Here is an 18,965-nt window from a genome sequence, read left to right as displayed (position 1 = left end):
CAAATTACCTCTCTAGCACCAGGTAGGGCGGCTACCTGCTGCTAGCAGCCGCATCCTCCATTCATAATGACTCCCCCTCCTCATGTTGATTGACAGGGCCAGTGAACGCGCTCGTCCTCTGACTGGCCCTGTCTGCGTTTAAATCTCGCGCCTGTCTTCAGTTGGCGCAGGCGCACTGAGTGGAGGACGCTCGCTCGGCCACTCCATCCTCAGTGCGCCTGCGCCGGGTGTACATGTGACATCATCGGCGCAGGCGCACTGAGGATGGAGCAGCCGAGCGAGAGTCCTCCACTCAGTGCGCCTGTGCCAACTGAAGTCCGGCGCGAGATTTAAAACGCAGACAGGGCCAGTCAGAGGACGAGCGCGTTCACTGGCCTGATCAATCAACATGAGGAGGGGGCGTCATTATGAATGGAGGATGCGGCTGCTAGCGGCAGGTAGCCAACCTACCTGCTGCTAGAGAGGTAATTTGCATATTATAAAAGTCCGTTTTTTTTATATAACTACTGAACCAAACTGAGTAATAGCCCTATATATTGAGAAATCGCAGCATAAGGGTCAGACAGGACACTTTTAATGGGGAATTTACTTTTACATTCTGCATTTCATCTGACAGTTTATTTTCCTCAGTGAATACAGAGGAGAAAAAAATATTAGCTTTGCTTTCTCCTCGTCGCTCTCTGCAACTTCCCCCTCATTGCTCTGTAGAGGGTTGACACCTTCAGATTTATGCTTTTTACCATTTATATAATTGAAGAACATTTTAGGGTTAGTTTTGCTCTCTTTGGCAATTAGTCTCTGTCTCTAGTTTGGCGGCTTTTATTAGTTTTTTTTTACGTATTCTATTTTTTTCCTTATAGTTTTTCAGTGCTTCCTAGCCCCCCTCCTGTTTTAGTGATTTAAATGCTTTCTTTGTAATTTATTGCTTTTGTTACAGTTCTATTTATCCACATTGGTTTCTTCTTGTTCCTTAACCCTTTATTCCTACAAGGTATGTACCGCTCACAATTAGATTTTAGGATGCTTTTAAAATTATCAAATTTTGTGGCGGTATTTTTATTTTTGAGGACTTTGTCCCAGTTAGTTACGGCTATTTGCAAAATTTTGCTTTTTTGAAGCTTGGTATTTTCCTCCCTGTAGAAACGCTCATATGAAGGATAATTTGGAAGGTTATTACTTTATGGTCACTATTTCCCCGGTGTCCCCCCGACCTGCACATCTGTTGTTCTGTCAGGTCTTATTGGTTAATACTAAATCCAGTATGGCCGTCCATCTAGTTGGGTTCTGAACCAGTTGGGTAAAGTAATTGTCTTTGGTTATTGCCAAGAACCTGTTTCCTTTGAGATGTACAGCTTTCAGTTTCCCAGTCTATATCTGGGTAGTTGAAGTCCCCCATAATAACCACCTAATTATGATTTGCCGCCTCGTCTATCTCGTTTAGTAGTAGATTTTTTATTGGACTCTGGTATATTAGGTGGTTTATAATAAACTCCTATTAGTAATTTATTATTATTTTTGCCTCCATGTATTTCTATCCACAGTGACTCCACATGTTTATGTCCCTCACTTATATCTTCTCGGACTGTGAGCTTTAGACAGGACTTTACATAAAGGCAGACCCCCTCCCCATCTCCGGTTTTGACGATCCTTTCTTAACAGACTGTAACCTTGTACATTAACTGACCAGTTATAGTTATCATCCAGTCATGTCTGTTATTCCCACTATGTCATAGTCCTCGACTCCTCATCACACATCATTAATTCCAGTTCCCCAGTTTTATTAGTCAGGCTTGTGGCAGTATACATACAATTAAGAGGTTTATGTATATATTTTTTCCCTACACCTTTTCCTTCTTAACTGTTCTAGTCCCTCCCTCCTTTCCTCCCCCAGTCTCCCTACCTTGCCCCCGGTTTCTATGTGCACTATCTTCCCATCCTATAACGTAATTACCCTCCCCCCAGTCCCTAGTTTAAACACTCCTCCAACCTTCTAGCCATCTTTCCCCCCAACACAGCTGCCCCTTCCCCATTGAGGTGCAGCCCATCCCTATGATAGAGCCTGTAGCTGACAAAGAAGTCGGCCAAGTTCTCCGGGAACCCAAACCCCTCCTTCCTACACCAGTTCTTGAGCCACTTGTTAACCTCCCTAATCTCCCACTGCCTTTCTTGTGTGGCTCGTGGTACAGGCATTATTTCGGAAAACACTACCTTTTGAGGTCCTTGTCCTAAGCTTTTGACCTAATTCCCTAAAATCATTTCTAAGACTCTCCACCTCCTCTAACTTTGTCATTGGTTCCGATATGGACCATGACCGCTGGATCTTCTTCCAGCCCCTCCCAGTAATCTGCCAACCCGATCCGCGATGGTGTCGAACTCTAGCGCCATGAAGACAACACACTGTTCGTCGATCACAGTCTTTGTGACAGATTGCCCTTTCTGTACCCTAATAATTGTCTCCCACTACCAGCACTGTCTGCCCTGCCCTGGTCCCCTGCTTAATGACTGGCAGAGGAAGTGTCCGGCTGCAGCAGTTGCTGTTCCTGAACAGACATCCCCCTCATCTGCCAACCGTGCAAACTTTTTGGGGTGTGACAGATCAGGGCTAGCCTCCCTGGCACTCTTCCCTCTACCCAGCTAGCTACCTCATTTTCCTCAGCCTCCTCGCTTTCACCCTCCGTCATCTACCCCATAGAGTGCTTTGTAGCAGCAAACTCTTTTTTCCAAATTGTTAATGCCTCTGTGTTGAAACTCGCCCGTTTAGATACTCAATTTGTGATTCCAAACGGGTAATTTGCTCACATTTTGAACAATGATATACACCCTCGAACGGCTGTTCTAGGACTGCATACATCAGACAAGATATGCACTGGACTGCCCTGTCAATAATGGAACACATACTAGATGGATATTGCACAAAGAAAGCTAAAAATACAATATAATGCATATAGTAATTGTAGTAGTGATAGTACTAGAGGGTAGTACTACCAATGACTTGCTGCAGGGGTCACATGTTCAGTCAGACATTTCTGTGGGTGGATGTTTATCAGGTGAAAGTAATGCTGCTTTTATTTAATCACATCCATCCACCCCAACCCCCCTAGTCCTTCCCCCCCCCCCCCTAAAGTTGGAAAACCTCATGAAGTTGTTGTAGATATTATGGGATATTGGGTTAAAGGGAAACTGTCACCTGGATTTTGGGTATAGAGCTGAGGACATGGGTTGCTAGATGGCCGCTAGCACATCCGCAATACCCAGTACCCATAGCTCTGTGTGCTTTTATTGTGTGTAAAAAAAAAAAAAAAAAAGATACATATGCAAATTAACCTGAGATGAGTCGGCGCTTGAAAATGACTCTTCTCTGGTCACACAAGTAAGATATGACTCTTATGTTAATTTGCATAAAAGGCAGGAACTACAAAAATGCATAATACTTATTGAATTCGTCTGCAAATAAAATGAAGTGTAATTTATATGTTTAGGGGAACACAATGAACATTTAGAAACGCTCAGTGAGGGTAGCATAGTAGAGGTGACAGGTTCCCTTTAAGGTTGTACACAAAGTTCACGGAAAGATGTATTCGGGTTTACCGTAGTATTATTTGGAATATCTCACTGCCTGAAATATGGTTAAAATAAAACAAAAAATAAGCTTTATTAGCAAGTATAGGTTAAAAAATGGGCAAATCTTTGTCTTTCCCATAGAGACAGGCAGGTAGTAGAAATCTTTAAATAGCGGAGTACAACACCTATTGTCTGCTATTTACACTCTGTTTATGTATGTGCACCTTAGTACGAGGGTATAAGGATATATGTACGTGTGTACCCCTTCTATTTCATCACTTATTAGTGCACAATAATAGTGTAGTATCCACTAAATCACAGATGGGATATCGAGTACGTTAGTTATTCATTGTCTTATCACACTGTGAGTACGCACATAGACTGCCACGTATGTAAATATACACACTGACCCCCTGTAAGATAGGGTCATATAGCGGCCGAACATATGCGTCTATTTCTGAAATTCTCTACTATTGCTCCACATTTAGATGTCACACTGGCCATCCATCTGGATCCCTCTATGGGGAGATCGAATGCTGAGTAGGGAATCTGTTTGATCAGATTTCCACTCATATTAATCTGGAGCGCAGCAGAAAAAATGCAGTACCACCTTGTAAGCTAAGCTCTCTCAGCCCATTCAACGTGTTTGTGTCCCTCTTTCCTTGGGGACACTTCATCAGGAGTAGGGCATTCAGGTCTGAGAGGTGGTAATCTAACTATTAGCTATAATTCTAAACGTGTCTTGTGCAGCGTCTCAGCACTAGAATGATTGTACACACCTATATGTAATATCTGTTTTCAATTTGCAGTGCTCTGGCTTTAGAAGAAAAAAGACGTTTAGAATCTCGCATTACACAACTGGAGGAAGAATTGGAGGAGGAACAGGGCAATACTGAACTGGCCAACGACAGACTGAGAAAGGCTACTCTCCAGGTGCTGGTTAGGTCTTCAATCCTTTGGATTTCTGAAGCTCTAATTTAGAAAACTGAATTAACTGATTTGGCTGCGTTTGTGTAATGGTAATTCTGGCGCCCATTTATATTAAGGGTGGAATCATCACTTCTGATAGGGCCCAGGCTGATTGTATAGCATCTGATCAGGGACCTCCCCTTGGCAATACATGACCACCTTTGCATTTTGGGCACTGAAACTGCCATACCCAATAATGTGTGGGTGACGGAAGAATAAAGTGACGCATGTGCCTTGCCACTTGAAGGGCTGAAAAACAGCCAATCTTGATCAGTCCCATAAACTTAGGTTGGAGTGGCAGCGCACATGCTTGACCAATGATCCATTCAAGCACAGATGCACTGATTCTTATGACCTCTTGGGCTTCCTGTGCTGGTGCGCCCAGTGATTAGACATTATATCACATCTTCTATGTATATGTTATAATTCTGTTGTGGGAAAGCGCCTTTTTCACCATATTTTTTGTACCACCTTTACAAAGATTGACCAGATGAATGCAGATCTGAATGCAGAACGTAGTAATGCTCAGAAGAATGAGAATGCCCGTCAGCAATTGGATCGACAAAACAAGGAGTTAAAAACAAAATTGCAAGAATTGGAAGGCTCTATTAAATCCAAATTCAAGGCATCCATCACTGCCTTGGAAGCAAAGATCGCACAATTGGAGGAACAGCTTGATACTGAAACAAAGTGTGTAACCCATATTACATTTAGAACAAATTTCAATGTGTATTTGCAGATTTGAATATTTGATCAAATTTTCATTCTGAAATAGAGAAAGACAGGCTGCAAGTAAACAAGTCCGTCGCTCAGAGAAAAAGCTGAAGGATGTGCTAATGCAAATGGAAGACGAAAGGCGCAATGCTGAACAGTTTAAAGACCAGGTGGTTGCAAAGGATCTTTTATTGTGAAAATTTTTAAATAAAATGTTCAAGTTTTAAGTAAGCTTTAACTATTTATTTTGTAATTAGGCAGAGAAAAATAATGTTCGTATGAAGCAGTTGAAGCGCCAGGTAGAAGAGGCAGAAGAAGAAGCACAGCGTGCCAATGCTTTGAGACGAAAATTGCAGCGTGAACTTGAGGATGCCACAGAAACTGCAGAAGCAATGAACCGTGAAGTTAATACCCTTAAAAGCAAACTTCGGTAAGTCATCTGTTTACGGAAGAACATTAAGGCCTCTTTCACACGGGCGTTGCCGGAAAAGGTGCAGGTGCGTTGCGGGAACATATGCGATTTTTCCGATCAAGTGCAAAACATTGTAATGCGTTTTTCACTCTCGTGAGAAAAATCTGCATGTTTGGTACCCAAACCCGAACTACTTCACAGAAGTTTGGGTTAGGTGCTGGGTAGATTGTATTATTTTCCCTTATAACATGGTTATAAGGGAAAATTATAGCATTCTGAATACAGAATGCATAGTACAATAGGGCTGGAGGGGTTAAAAAATAATGACTCGCCTTAATCCACTTGCTCGCGCAGCCCGGCTTCTCTTCTGTCTTCTTTTTTGCTGTGTGCAGGAAAAGGACCTGTGGTGACATCACTCCGGTCATCACATGGTCCATCACATGATCCATCACCATGGTAAAAGATCATGTGACGGACCATGTGATGACTGGAGTGACGTCACCACAGGTCCTTTTCATGCACACAGCAAAAAGGAAGACCGAAGAGAAGCCGGGCTGCGCGAGCAAGTGGATTAAGGTGAGTTTAATTATTTTTTAACCCCTCCAGCCCTATTGTACTATGCATTCTGTATTAAGAATGCTATTATTTTCCCTTATAACCATGTTATAAAGGAAAGTAACAATGATCGGGTCTCCATCCCGATCGTCTCCTAGCAACCGTGCGTGAAAATCGCACCGCATCCGCACTTGCTTGCAGATGCTTGCGATTTTCACGCAACCCCATTTATTTCTATGTGCGTTTTTCACGTAACGCAGGCCCCAAAGAGGAGCATGCTGTGATTTTGACGCAACGCACAAGTGATGCGTGAAAATCACTGCTCGTGTGCACAGCCCCATAGAAATTAATGGGTCAGGATTCAGTGCGGGTGCAATGTGTTCAACTCGCGCATCGCATCCGCGCGGAATACTCGCCTGTGTGACAGGGGCTTAACTCTACAGTGGTAATTTTACAGGAGCAGACTGGAGTTAAAGTGGCCCCATGTGGTAGGCGAGTCCAAATTGACACAGGGTGAGGCAACACAAGTAGAGAAGTCCAACAGAAGTAGACGGGACCAGCAATGCCTTGGTGTAGCACAATATACTTCCCCAGCAGAACAAAATACTCTATCCCTCACTGCAGGGTTCAACTGTATCACCGTCCTGAGGATGGCAATACAGTTGAATTCAGGAGAGCACCTGTGTATCTCAGGCTCCTAGCATTAATTAATGGTGAGTATCAGAGTTTTAGATACTCAGTCGGTGGCTATGATGAAGGCTCAGATGCCTAACAGTTTCATTTTGTTTCATAAATTAATAGTACATGCTAATATAAGAAAGCTTTAATTTACCTCATTACAGAAGCTTTTTTATTTATAAGACTCTTCTCCTCATCCCTCTTTTTTTAGGAATTCTAAATTCACTCCACAGTAAAGACTGGATCCCTGAAGGATCAGATTACTTAGAAGTTCATGGAGAGGGGAGGGGAGACTGGTGGGGCAGATAGACAGACTTTCCAACTTCAGTACTGGATTTACATCAAACTGATTGGAACTTCTGTTTTATTTCCTCTGTTACTGCTGCAGTGTTACATAGTTGTTAAGGTTGGAAAAAAGACAAACGTCCATCAAGTCCAACCTGTAATCCTGCTATATTGATCCACAGAACAAATCCCTGGATCAATGTCCATCTGCCTTTTAAAAAGGGGTTGGGCCAAAGGGAAAGGGTGTGTAGAACAAGATTTCTATACATTGTCCTAAGGCAGGGGTGGGATTAAAATTTTTAACAGGTTCCCTACTCAACGACAGGCATGCGGCGTCACGACACGTGTATATACTGTATACATACACAATATACAGTACAGACCAAAAGTTTGGACACACCTTCTCATTCAAAGAGTTTTCTTTATTTTCATGACTATGAAAATTGTAGATTCACACTGAAGGCATCAAAACTATGAATTAACACATGTGGAATTATATACATAACAAACAAGTGTGAAACAACTGAAAATATGTCATATTCAGGTTCATCAAAGTAGCCAACCTTTTGCTTTGTTACTGCTTTGCACACTCTTGGCATTCTCTTGATGAGCTTCAAGAGGTAGTCCCCTGAAATGGTTTTCACTTCACAGGTGTGCCCTGTCAGGTTTAATAAGTGGGATTTCTTGCCTTCTAAATGGGGTTGGGACCATCAGTTGCGTTGAGGAGAAGTCAAGTGGATACACAGCTGATAGTCCTACTGAATAAACTGTTAGAATTTGTATTATGGCAAGAAAAAAGCAGCTAAGTAAAGAAAAACGAGTGGCCATCATTACTTTAAGAAATGAAGGTCAGTCAGTCAGCCGAAAAATTGGGAAAACTTTAAAAAGTAAGAGCTATTTGACCATGAAGGAGAGTGATGGGGTGCTGCGCCAGATGACCTGGCCTCCACAGTCACCGGACCTGCACCCAATTGAGATGGTTTGGGGTGAGCTGGACCGCAGAGTGAAGGCAAAAGGGCCAACAAGTGCTAAGCATCTCTGGGAACTCCTTTAAGACTGTTGAAAGACCATTTCAGGGGACTACCTCTTTAAGCTCATCAAGAGAATGCCAAGAGTGTGCAAAGCAGTAATCAAAGCAAAAAGGTGGCTACTTTGAAGAACCTAGAATATGACATATTTTCAGTTGTTTCACACTTGTTTGTTATGTATATAATTCCACATGTGTTAATTCATAGTTTTGATGCCTTCATAGTCATGAAAATAAAGAAAACTCTTTGAATGAGAAGGTGTGTCCAAACTTTTGGTCTGTACTATATATGCAACACATACACATAAATACACCATATAAATGGTACACATACATAAATACACCATATATACACACACATACCACCCAACTTTCAAAAAGCCCAAGGAGCTAAACTATCAGAGGCATGCAAAGCTCAAAAAAAAAAATTTTAAGCGCTGGCCTACACCTCTAACTCCACATAATGTCTATCTGCTTAGTCTCCATTGTGCCCCCCACACAGTAGTTATACCAGATCTGGGATAGTTGGGAGGTATGCATATCTAAACGGACTATATAGACACTACACTCACATAATCACATATACAATATACACCCATATAGGGTGCACTTACAGTATATTTACCTACTCCATATACATTTCATACACATTTGTACCTAGCACTAAAGACATATTTGCATGCACTTTATATTCAGTGCTATCCAGAATACAGCGCCACATACCTCGTACATCCAATGACTTCTCCTCTGATGTAGATGTTCTCTTTCCTTATCTTCTCCTTTCAGACCAGACCGCCATGATAATTTTTCACCCTCTCTAGTCTCTGCAGTTTGACAAAAAGACATCTTAGGTTACTACTTTTCCATCCTCCTACCTTCTGAACAACTCATCCTGCCACATGTAATACTGTGCCTGCTATACTACAGAAACTGTACACCTGAAAATGCCAGTACCACACAAATAGTGCCCACTGTGCTCCCCAATACTAACCAGCAGAAACGGATAAACCCTTGATAACACTAGTACCACACAGATAGTGCCCTTCAATAATTATTGGCAGACACTGCCCTGCAAATAACTGCGCCCAGCAAATAGTGCCCCTGACACTAAAAGTGTAAAACCTTATGTCCCCCTGTTACTACTGGGAGACTATGGGGAACATGGTTACTATGGGAGCATTATTACTTCTGGGGCACAGTGGGGACATTATTACTAGTAAGTGCACTCTGGCAGATAATTATTACTATTGGTGAAACTTTGGAGCAGTATTACTGTGGGGGGGCAAACTGGTCACTTAAAATGAGCACCAGTACAAAAAATGCCCCCTAATAATGTGCACTAGTTCAAAAATGCTACCGTTCTGTGTGCCAGTAAAAAAATTGCCCTCTTAGTGCCCCCTGTTGAGTAAATATCCCTATAGTGCCCCAATAATGTGTGCAAGTATAAAATACCCCTATATAATGCTCACATAGTGCTCCTCTCCCCTTACCCATAGTGTCCCCTATAATGTGCCAGTATAAAATGACCCTATATAGTGCCCCAAGTAGATGCCACCATAGCGCTCCTTCCCTTTCCTCATAGTGCCCCCATAATGTGCCTATATAATATGCACCCATAGTGTTATCCCCCTTCCAACCCTATAGTGCTTCCATAATGTTCCAGTTTAAATTCCCCCCAGTAATGCCCCTTGTGTCCCCATACAGTGCCAGTATAGATACCCCCATAGTGTCTCCCATGATGTGCCAGTAACACTCCCATAGTGTCTCCCATGATGTGCCAGTAATGCTCCCATAGTGTCCCCCATGATGTGCCAGTAATGCTCCCATAGTGTCCCCATGATGTGCCAGTAATGCTCCCATAGTGTCCCCCATGATGTGCCAGTAATGCTCCCATAGTGTCCCCCATCATGTGCCAGTAATGCTCCTATAGTATCCCTCCATCATGTGCCAGTTATGCTCCTATAGTATCCCTCATCATGTGCCAGTAATGCTCCCATAGTGTCCCCCATCATGTGCCAGTAATGCTCCCATAGTGTCCCCCATGATGTGCCAGTAATGCTCCCATAGTGTCCCCCATGATGTGCCAGTAATGCTCCCATAGTGTCCCCCATGATGTGCCAGTAATGCTCCTATAGTATCCCTCCATCATGTGCCAGTTATGCTCCTATAGTATCCCTCATCATGTGCCAGTTATGCTCCTATAGTATCCCTCATCATGTGCCAGTTATGCTCCTATAGTATCCCTCATCATGTGCCAGTTATGCTCCTATAGTATCCCTCATCATGTGCCAGTAATGCTCCCATAGTATCCCTAATCATGTGCCAGTAATGCTCCCATAGTGTCCCTAATCATGTGCCAGTAATGCTCCCATAGTATTCATCATGTGCCAGTAATGCTCCTATAGTATCCCCCATCATGTGCCAGTAATTCCCCCAGTTGATGCCCCCATAGCGTGCCCCACATTAAAGAAAAAAACCTTACCTCCATGCTGGCAGCGATGCAGGCCTGTCCTGCGCAGTACAAATCTTGGCTCAGGCGGACGCGCTGATGTCATCACTCCCGCCTTTGCCAGCCTCTGATAGGCTGCAAGCCTAGTACCTGCAGCCTATCAGAGGAGCAGGAAAGGCAGACTCCTCTCCCTTGCTCTGCTGCTGCTGCCGAGCTTTGGATCGGGATTCAGCCAGCAACACTGTTCTCCGATCAGACTGTAATTTTAACAACCGGATCTGGAGAACCAGAGGGAACCGACTGAATCCCATGCCTGGTCCTAAGCCTCAAAGTTATTTTGAGTTAAGCAAGTCATCTAAAGCTTTTTTTTTTTAAGCCATCTCGTGTGTTTGCTGTGACCAGCTCCTGTGGCAGGCTATTCTAGAGATTCACAGACCTTACTGTAAAGAATGCTTGTTGCTTCTTATGACTGAATCTTTTTTTCTCCAGGCGTAGGGAGTGGCCCCTTGTTTTTTGAGGGAGTTTAACACAGAATAGCTTCCCTTGATATTTTTTGTATCGTCCGTTTATATATTTGTACAGGTTAATCATGTCCACCTGAGACTTTTTTTTTTCGCAAGGCTAAACAAATTCCGTTCATTTAATCTTTGCTCATAACTAAGATCTTCCAGGCCCTCTGTACTTTTTCTAACTCCAGAACATCCTTTTTATGGACTGGTGCCCAGAACTGAACTGTGTATTCCAGTTGAGGCCACACCAACGCTTTGTACAGTGGCAATATTATATCCATGTCCCGTGATCCAATACCTCTTTTATTACAAGACAATATTCGGTTGGCCTTAGAGGCAGCTGACTGGTATTGCATGCTGTTATTTAGTCTATGATCTACTAATACACCCAGATCCTTCTCAACAAGTGACTCTCCCAGTTTTACTCCCCCTAGGACATATGCTGCATGCAGATTATTAGCCCCCAAGTGCATAACTTTACCTTTATCTTGAACCTTATTTGCCAAGTGGAGGCCCAAACAGTACGTGTGTCCAAGTCAGCTTGTAACTTACTAGCATAATTCATAGACTGGACTGTATTACAAAGTTTGGTGTCCTCTGCAAAAATAGAAAACACACTATTAATCCCATCATCTATGTCATTAATGAATCAGTTGAATAATAGCGGATCCAGCACTGCACCTTGGGATACACCACTTATAACTGGGGACCATTCAGAGTAGGAATCATTGACCACAACTCTTTGGATATGATCATGAAGCAAATTTTCAATCCAATTAAATTATATTTTCTAAACCAATAGAACTCAATTTAGAGAATAATGGGTAAATTCAGACTCCAGCACTCACTTTTTTTGACGTATCAAGTTCTCCATCTTTATTCAGTAATTGTGCACAGACAATACAGGACTCAAATTCTCTCTGGTGTAGGCTGTTGACGCGTTTCGAAAGAATCTTATTCGTAACAGTGGAGTGCATTTGGTGCTCTCAGGTTTAAATAGGAACTCAAGTGTGTTTAATTAGCGCTGTAGTTACTCCCACCCGTGACCATGCACAGGGTGGAGAGAGAAAATAGCATGGGGCAGTTAAGGTTACTCCCCTTTGCACAACACTTGTCTCAAATAGCTGTCACCTGGAGCATCAAAATCATTCCAATCGAATATCTGACATACAGAGAGTTACATAGTTTCTTTAAAAACAAACTTGTTTCTATACGTACAGATATCTCTTCTAACATATTAAAATTGCATAACATAGAAATAAAAAAAGAAAAGAAACAGATGCGGAAAGAAAAGAAAACTCTGCTGAAAAATCCGCTGCGTTAGATAGGGATCCATTCACATTGTATATGCGTTACTTCTTAGTTTGTTTTTCAAAAATAATTGCTGAAAAACTTATTGGATAATATGTATGTATAAATATATACATTGGTATACTGCATACACAATATAAGCAAACAGGAAAAAGGCATAAATATACAGATATAAATCACTGTCAATAATTAATAAAAATGCATGATTTCCCTTCTTAGATTTAAGCCTTTTGGATATCTTGTCTCCAATTTAGATATCCAAAAGGCCTCTCTCAGATTGACTTGATGTTTTATGTCTCCTCCTCTGATAGAGGTTTTGACTTGTTCTATAGCGTATATTTTCAAGTATTTAGGGCTACGGTTATGTCTTTCAATGAAGTGTCTGGCTACATTTGATATGTTGGTATAAGAAGGATTGTCTATATAATTAAGGTGTTCCAAAATCCGGTTTTTAAATTTTCTTATGGTGCACCCTATGTACATTTTATCACAATATTCACAAAGGATCACATAAACTACTGCTTTTGTGTTGCAATTAATATAGGACTTAATATTATAAGTCTGTGTGTGATCTGTATTGCAAAAAGTTTTTGTGTTTTGTACATAGTTGCAGGTTCGGCAGCGCTGACTGCCGCAGCGTGTAAAACCCTTGTATGTCAGCCATGTGTCTGTTTGTGGACAAGATTCACGTATAAACATGGACGGCGACAAAGAGTTTCCTATTGTTTGTGGTCTTTTTGATACTATCCTGCAGCCCTCTTTAACCACTTCCCATCTGGGCCCTTTGCCCCCTTCCTGACCAGGCCAAATTTTGCAAAACGGACATATCTCACTTTATGTGGTAATAACTTTGGAACGCCTTTATTTATCCAAGTCATTCAGAGATTGTTTTCTCGTGACACATTGTACTTCATGATAGTCATAAATTTGAGTCAAAATATTTCACCTTTATTTATGAAAAAATCCCAAATTTACCCAAAAATGTAAATAAATTCGCAATTTTCTAAATTTCAATTTCTCTGCTTTTAAAACAGAAAGTGATACCTCATAAAATATTTATTATTTAACATTCCCCATATGTCTACTTTATGTTGGCATCATTTTGGAAATGTCATTTTATTTTTTTAGGACGTTAGAAGGCTTAGAAGTTTAGAAGCAATTCTTCAAATTTTTAAGAAAATTGCCAAAACCCACTTTATAAGGACCAGTTCAGGTCTGAAGTCACTTTGTGGGGCCTACATAGTGGATACCCCCATAAATGACCCCATTGTAGAAACTACACCCCTCAAGGTATTCAAAACCGATTTTACAAACTTTGTTAACCCTTTAGGCGTTCCACAAGAATTAAAGGAAAATGGAGATCAAATTTTTAAATTTCACTTTTTTGGCAGATTTTCCATTTTAATCAATTTTTTTCTCTAACACATCGATGGTTAACAGCCAAACAAAACTCAATATTTATTACCCAGATTCTGCGGTTTACAGAACACCCCACATGTGGTCGTAAACTGCTGTATGGGCACACGGCAGGGCGCAGAAGAAAGGAACTCCACATGGTTTTTTAGATGCCATGTCCCATTTGAAGGCCCCCTGATGCACCCTTACAGTAGAAAACTCCCAAGAAGTGACCCCATTTGGAAACTAGGGGATAAGGTGCCAGTTTTATTAGTACTATTTTTGGGTACATATGATTTTTTGATCATTCAATATAACACTTTATGGGGCAAGGTGACCAAAAAATTGTATACTTTTTCTCATTTATTAAAGTTTTACACAATAATAGCATTTTTTGAAACCAAAAAATTATGTTTTAATGTGTCCATGTTCTGAGAGCTATAGTTTTTTTATTTTTTGAGAGATTTTCTTATGTAGGGGCTCATTTTTTGCGGGATGAGGTGACTGTTTTATTGGTACCATTTGTGGGACATACGCGTTTTTGATCACTTGGTGTTGCACCTTTTGTGATGCAAGGTGACAAAAATTGCTTGTTTTGACAGTTTTTTTTTTTTTTTTTTTACGGTGTTCACCCGAGGGGTTAGGTCATGTGATATTTTTATAGAGCTGGTTTTTACGACGCGGCAATACCTAATATGTATACTTTTTTTTATTTGTTTCACTTTAACACAATAATAGCATTTTTGAAACCAAAAAATTATGTTGTAGTGTCTCCATGTTCTAAGAGCTATAGTTTTTTATTTTTGAGAGATTTTTCTTATGTAGGGGCTCATTTTTTGCGGGATGAGGTGACGGTTTTATTGTACCATTTTGTGGGACATACGCGTTTTTGATCACTTGGTGTTGCACCTTTTGTGATGCAAGGTGACAAAAATTGCTTGTTTTGACACAGTTTTTTTTATTTATTTTTTACGGTGTTCATCCGAGGGGTTAGGTCATGTGATATTTTTATAGAGCTGTTTTTACGGACGCGGCAAACTAAATATGTCTATTTTACTTTATTTTTTCTATTTTAATTTTTTTTTTTTATTCCTAACTTGGGAACTTTTTTTTTTTTTACATGTGAAACTTTATTTTATTTTTTCAACCCTTTATTTTTTTTTATTTTTTTTTTACACTTTTCGTCCCCCATAAGGTCATACAAGACCTCTGGGGGACATTTACTTCACTTTTTCTTTTTTTTTTTCACAGTTGATTTCTCCTGTAACTGGGGCTGACATAGTAGCCCCAGTTACAGGACAAATGCACCCCTATAGAGGCTGTACAGCAGCAATCCAGCGCTGTACAGCCTCACAGCAGGGCTGATCGAGGTCTCTGAGAGACCTCACACAGCCCCTGCACTCTCCGGTAACGGCGGTCACATGACCGCCGGGCCGGAACAGGAAGCGCACAGCGCTTCCTTCTCTGCAGACACAGCGCTCGGTGAGCGCTGTGCCTGCAGCGATCGTGAAGGCAGGGACACCTGGGCACTGTCCCTGCCTTGTCTTAGGGTTGCCCTGCTGTCACTGACAGCGGGCAACCCGATCAGCAGCTGCACGATTAGCGTGCAGCTGCTATTTCTGACAGGACGTTTTAAAACGTGCTGTCAGAAATAGACGTCCACCCATAGGACGTTTATATCCTATGGGCGGACGTGAGGCGGTTAACCTCCTCAGGACCGCCGTACGCAGGATTGCGTCTTTGCGGCGGCCCTGCTCTTCTGGCTGGACGCGCCGGCGCGTCCTCTCGCGAGACGCGAGATTTCCTGTAAACGCGCGCACACAGGCGCGCGCGTTCACAGGAACGGAAGGTAAGAGAGTGGATCTCCAGCCTGCCAGCGGCGATCGTTCGCTGGCAGGCTGGAGATGTGTTTTTTTTAACCCCTAACAGGTATATTAGACGCTGTTTTGATAACAGCGTCTAATATACCTGCTACCTGGTCCTCTGGTGGTCCCCTTTGTTTGGATCGACCACCAGAGGACACAGGTAGCTCAGTAAATATGTTGCACCAAGCACCACTACACTACACCCCCCCCCCCTGTCACTTATTAACCCCTTATTCACCCTTGATCACCCCATATAGACTCCCTGATCACCCCCCTGTCATTGATCAACCCCCTGTAAAGCTCCATTCAGATGTCCGCATGATTTTTTACGGATCCACTGATAGATGGATCGGATCCGCAAAACGCATACGGACGTCTGAATGAAGCCTTACAGGGGCGTGATCAATGACTGTGGTTATCACCCCATATAGACTCCCTGATCACCCCCCTGTCATTGATTACACCCCTGTCATTGATCAACCCCCTGTAAAGCTTCATTCAGATGTCCGCATGATTTTTACGGATCCACTGATAAATGGATCGGATCCGCAAAACGCATACGGACGTCTGAATGAAGCCTTACAGGGGCGTGATCAATGACTGTGGTGATCACCCCATATAGACTCCCTGATCACCCCCCTGTCATTGATTACACCCCTGTCATTGATCAACCCCCTGTAAAGCTCCATTCAGATGTCCGCATGATTTTTACGGATCCACTGATAGATGGATCGGATCCGCAAAACGCATATGGGCGTCTGAATGAAGCCTTACAGGGGCGTGATCAATGACTGTGGTGATCACCCCATATAGACTCCCTGATCACCCCCCTGTCATTGATTACACCCCTGTCATTGATCAACCCCCTGTAAAGCTCCATTCAGATGTCCGCATGATTTTTACGGATCCACTGATAAATGGATCGGATCCGCAAAACGCATACGGGCGTCTGAATGAAGCCTTACAGGGGCGTGATCAATGACTGTGGTGATCACCCCATATAGACTCCCTGATCACCCCCCTGTCATTGATTACACCCCTGTCATTGATCAACCCCCTGTAAAGCTCCATTCAGATGTCCGCATGATTTTTACGGATCCACTGATAAATGGATCAGATCCGCAAAACGCATACGACGTCTGAATGAAGCCTTACAGGGGCGTGATCAATGACTGTGGTTATCACCCCATATAGACTCCCTGATCACCCCCCTGTCATTGATTACACCCCTGTCATTGATCAACCCCCTGTAAAGCTCCATTCAGATGTCCGCATGATTTTACGGATCCACTGATAGATGGATCGGATCCGCAAAACACATACAGGTGTCTCCCTGGAGCCTTCCAGGGGGGGTGATCACCCCATATAGACTCCCTGATCATCCCCCTGTCATTGATCACCCCCCCCCCTGTCATGCTGCATCAGATGTCCGTATGATTTTTACGGATCCACGGATACATGGATCGGATCCGCAAAACACATACGGACATCTGAATGGAGCCTTACAGGGGGGTGATCAATGACAGGGGGGTGATCACCCCATAAAGACTCTCTGATCACCTCCCCTGTCATTGATCACCCCCCCCTGTCATTGATCACCCCCCCCCCCTGTCATTGATCACCCCCCCCTGTCATTGATCACCCCCCCCTGTCATTGATCACCCCTCTGTAAGGCTCCATTCAGACATTTTTTTGGCCCAAGTTAGCGGAAATTATTTATTTTTTTCTTACAAAGTCTCATATTCCACTAACTTGTGTCAAAAAATAAAATCTCACATGAACTCACCATACCCCTCACGGAATCCAAATGCGTAAAATTTTTTAGACATTTATATTCCAGACTTCTTCTCACGCTTTAGGGCCCCTAGAATGCCAGGGCAGTATAAATACCCCACATGTGACCCCATTTCGGAAAGAAGACACCCCAAGGTATTCCGTGAGGGGCATATTGAGTCCTTGAAAGATTGAAATTTTTGTCCCAAGTTAGCGGAAAGGGAGACTTTGTGAGAAAAAAAAATAAAATATCAATTTCTGCTAACTTGTGCCAAAAAAAAAAAAATTTCTATGAACTCGTCATGCCCCTCATTGAATACCTTGGGGTGTCTTCTTTCCAAAATGGGGTCACATGTGGGGTATTTATACTGCCCTGGCATTCTAGGGGTCCAAAGCGTGAGAAGAAGTCTGGGATCCAAATGTCTAAAAATGCCCTCATAAATGAATGTGGGCCCCTTTGCGCATCTAGGCTGCAAAAAAGTGTCACACATGTGGTATCGCCGTACTCAGGAGAAGTTGGGGAATGTGTTTTGGGTGTCATTTTACATATACCCATGCTGGGTGAGATAAATATCTTGGTCAAATGCCAACTTTGTATAAAAAAATGGGAAAAGTTGTCTTTTGCCGAGATATTTCTTTCACCCAGCATGGGTATATGTAAAAAGACACCCCAAAACACATTGCCCAACTTCTCCCGAGTACGCGATACTACATGTGTGACACTTTTTTGCAGCCTAGGTGGCAAAGGGCCCACATTCCAAAGAGCACCTTTAGGATTTCACAGGTCATTTACCTACTTACCACACATTAGGGCCCCTGGAAAATGCCAGGGCAGTATAACTACCCCACAAGTGACCCCATTTTGGAAAGAAGACACCCCAAGGTATTCCGTGAGGGGCATGGCGAGTTCCTAGAATTTTTTATTTTTTGTCACAAGTTAGTGGAAAATGATGATTTTTTTTTTTTATTTTTTTGATTTTTTTTTTTCATACAAAGTCTCATATTCCACTAACTTGTGACAAAAAATAAAAACTTCCATTAACTCACTATGCCCATCAGCGAATACCTTGGGTTGTCTTCTTTCCAAAATGGGGTCACTTGTGGGGTAGTTATACTGCCCTGGCATTCTAGGGGCCCAAATGTGTGGTAAGGAGTTTGAAATCAAATTCTGTAAAAAATGACCTGTGAAATCCGAAAGGTGCTCTTTGGAATATGGGCCCCTTTGCCCACCTAGGCTGCAAAAAAGTGTCACACATCTGGTATCTCCGTACTCAGGAGAAGTTGGGGAATGTGTTTTGGGGTGTCATTTTACATATACCAATGCTGGGTGAGAGAAATATCTTGGCAAAGACAACTTTTCCCATTTTTTTTTTTAAACAAAGTTGGCATTTGACCAAGATATTTATCTCACCCAGCATGGGTATATGTAAAAAGACACCCCAAAACACATTCCTCAACTTCT

At 42.4% G+C, this 18,965-nt stretch overlaps 1 protein-coding gene across 3 annotated transcripts in view; it reads left to right on the top strand.

Moving 5' to 3' along the window:
• The window catches only part of MYH9 (myosin heavy chain 9), a 428,796-nt gene that overhangs the window by 391,608 nt on the left and 18,223 nt on the right, over positions 1-18,965 (top strand). For all 3 annotated transcript variants that reach the window (XM_040407416.1, XM_040407417.1, XM_040407418.1), the window contains 4 exons: positions 4,371-4,494; positions 5,012-5,220; positions 5,306-5,414; positions 5,502-5,674. In XM_040407416.1, the coding sequence (XP_040263350.1) occupies positions 4,371-4,494; positions 5,012-5,220; positions 5,306-5,414; positions 5,502-5,674 (615 nt within the window). The remainder of the gene's footprint in view (positions 1-4,370; positions 4,495-5,011; positions 5,221-5,305; positions 5,415-5,501; positions 5,675-18,965) is intronic.

Source organism: Bufo bufo, chromosome 9 (genome assembly GCF_905171765.1).
Source record: "Bufo bufo chromosome 9, aBufBuf1.1, whole genome shotgun sequence".
Classification (NCBI taxonomy): domain Eukaryota; kingdom Metazoa; phylum Chordata; class Amphibia; order Anura; family Bufonidae; genus Bufo; species Bufo bufo.
Note: the sequence above shows the minus strand (reverse complement) of the source record. Positions and strands in the feature narration are given on the sequence as shown.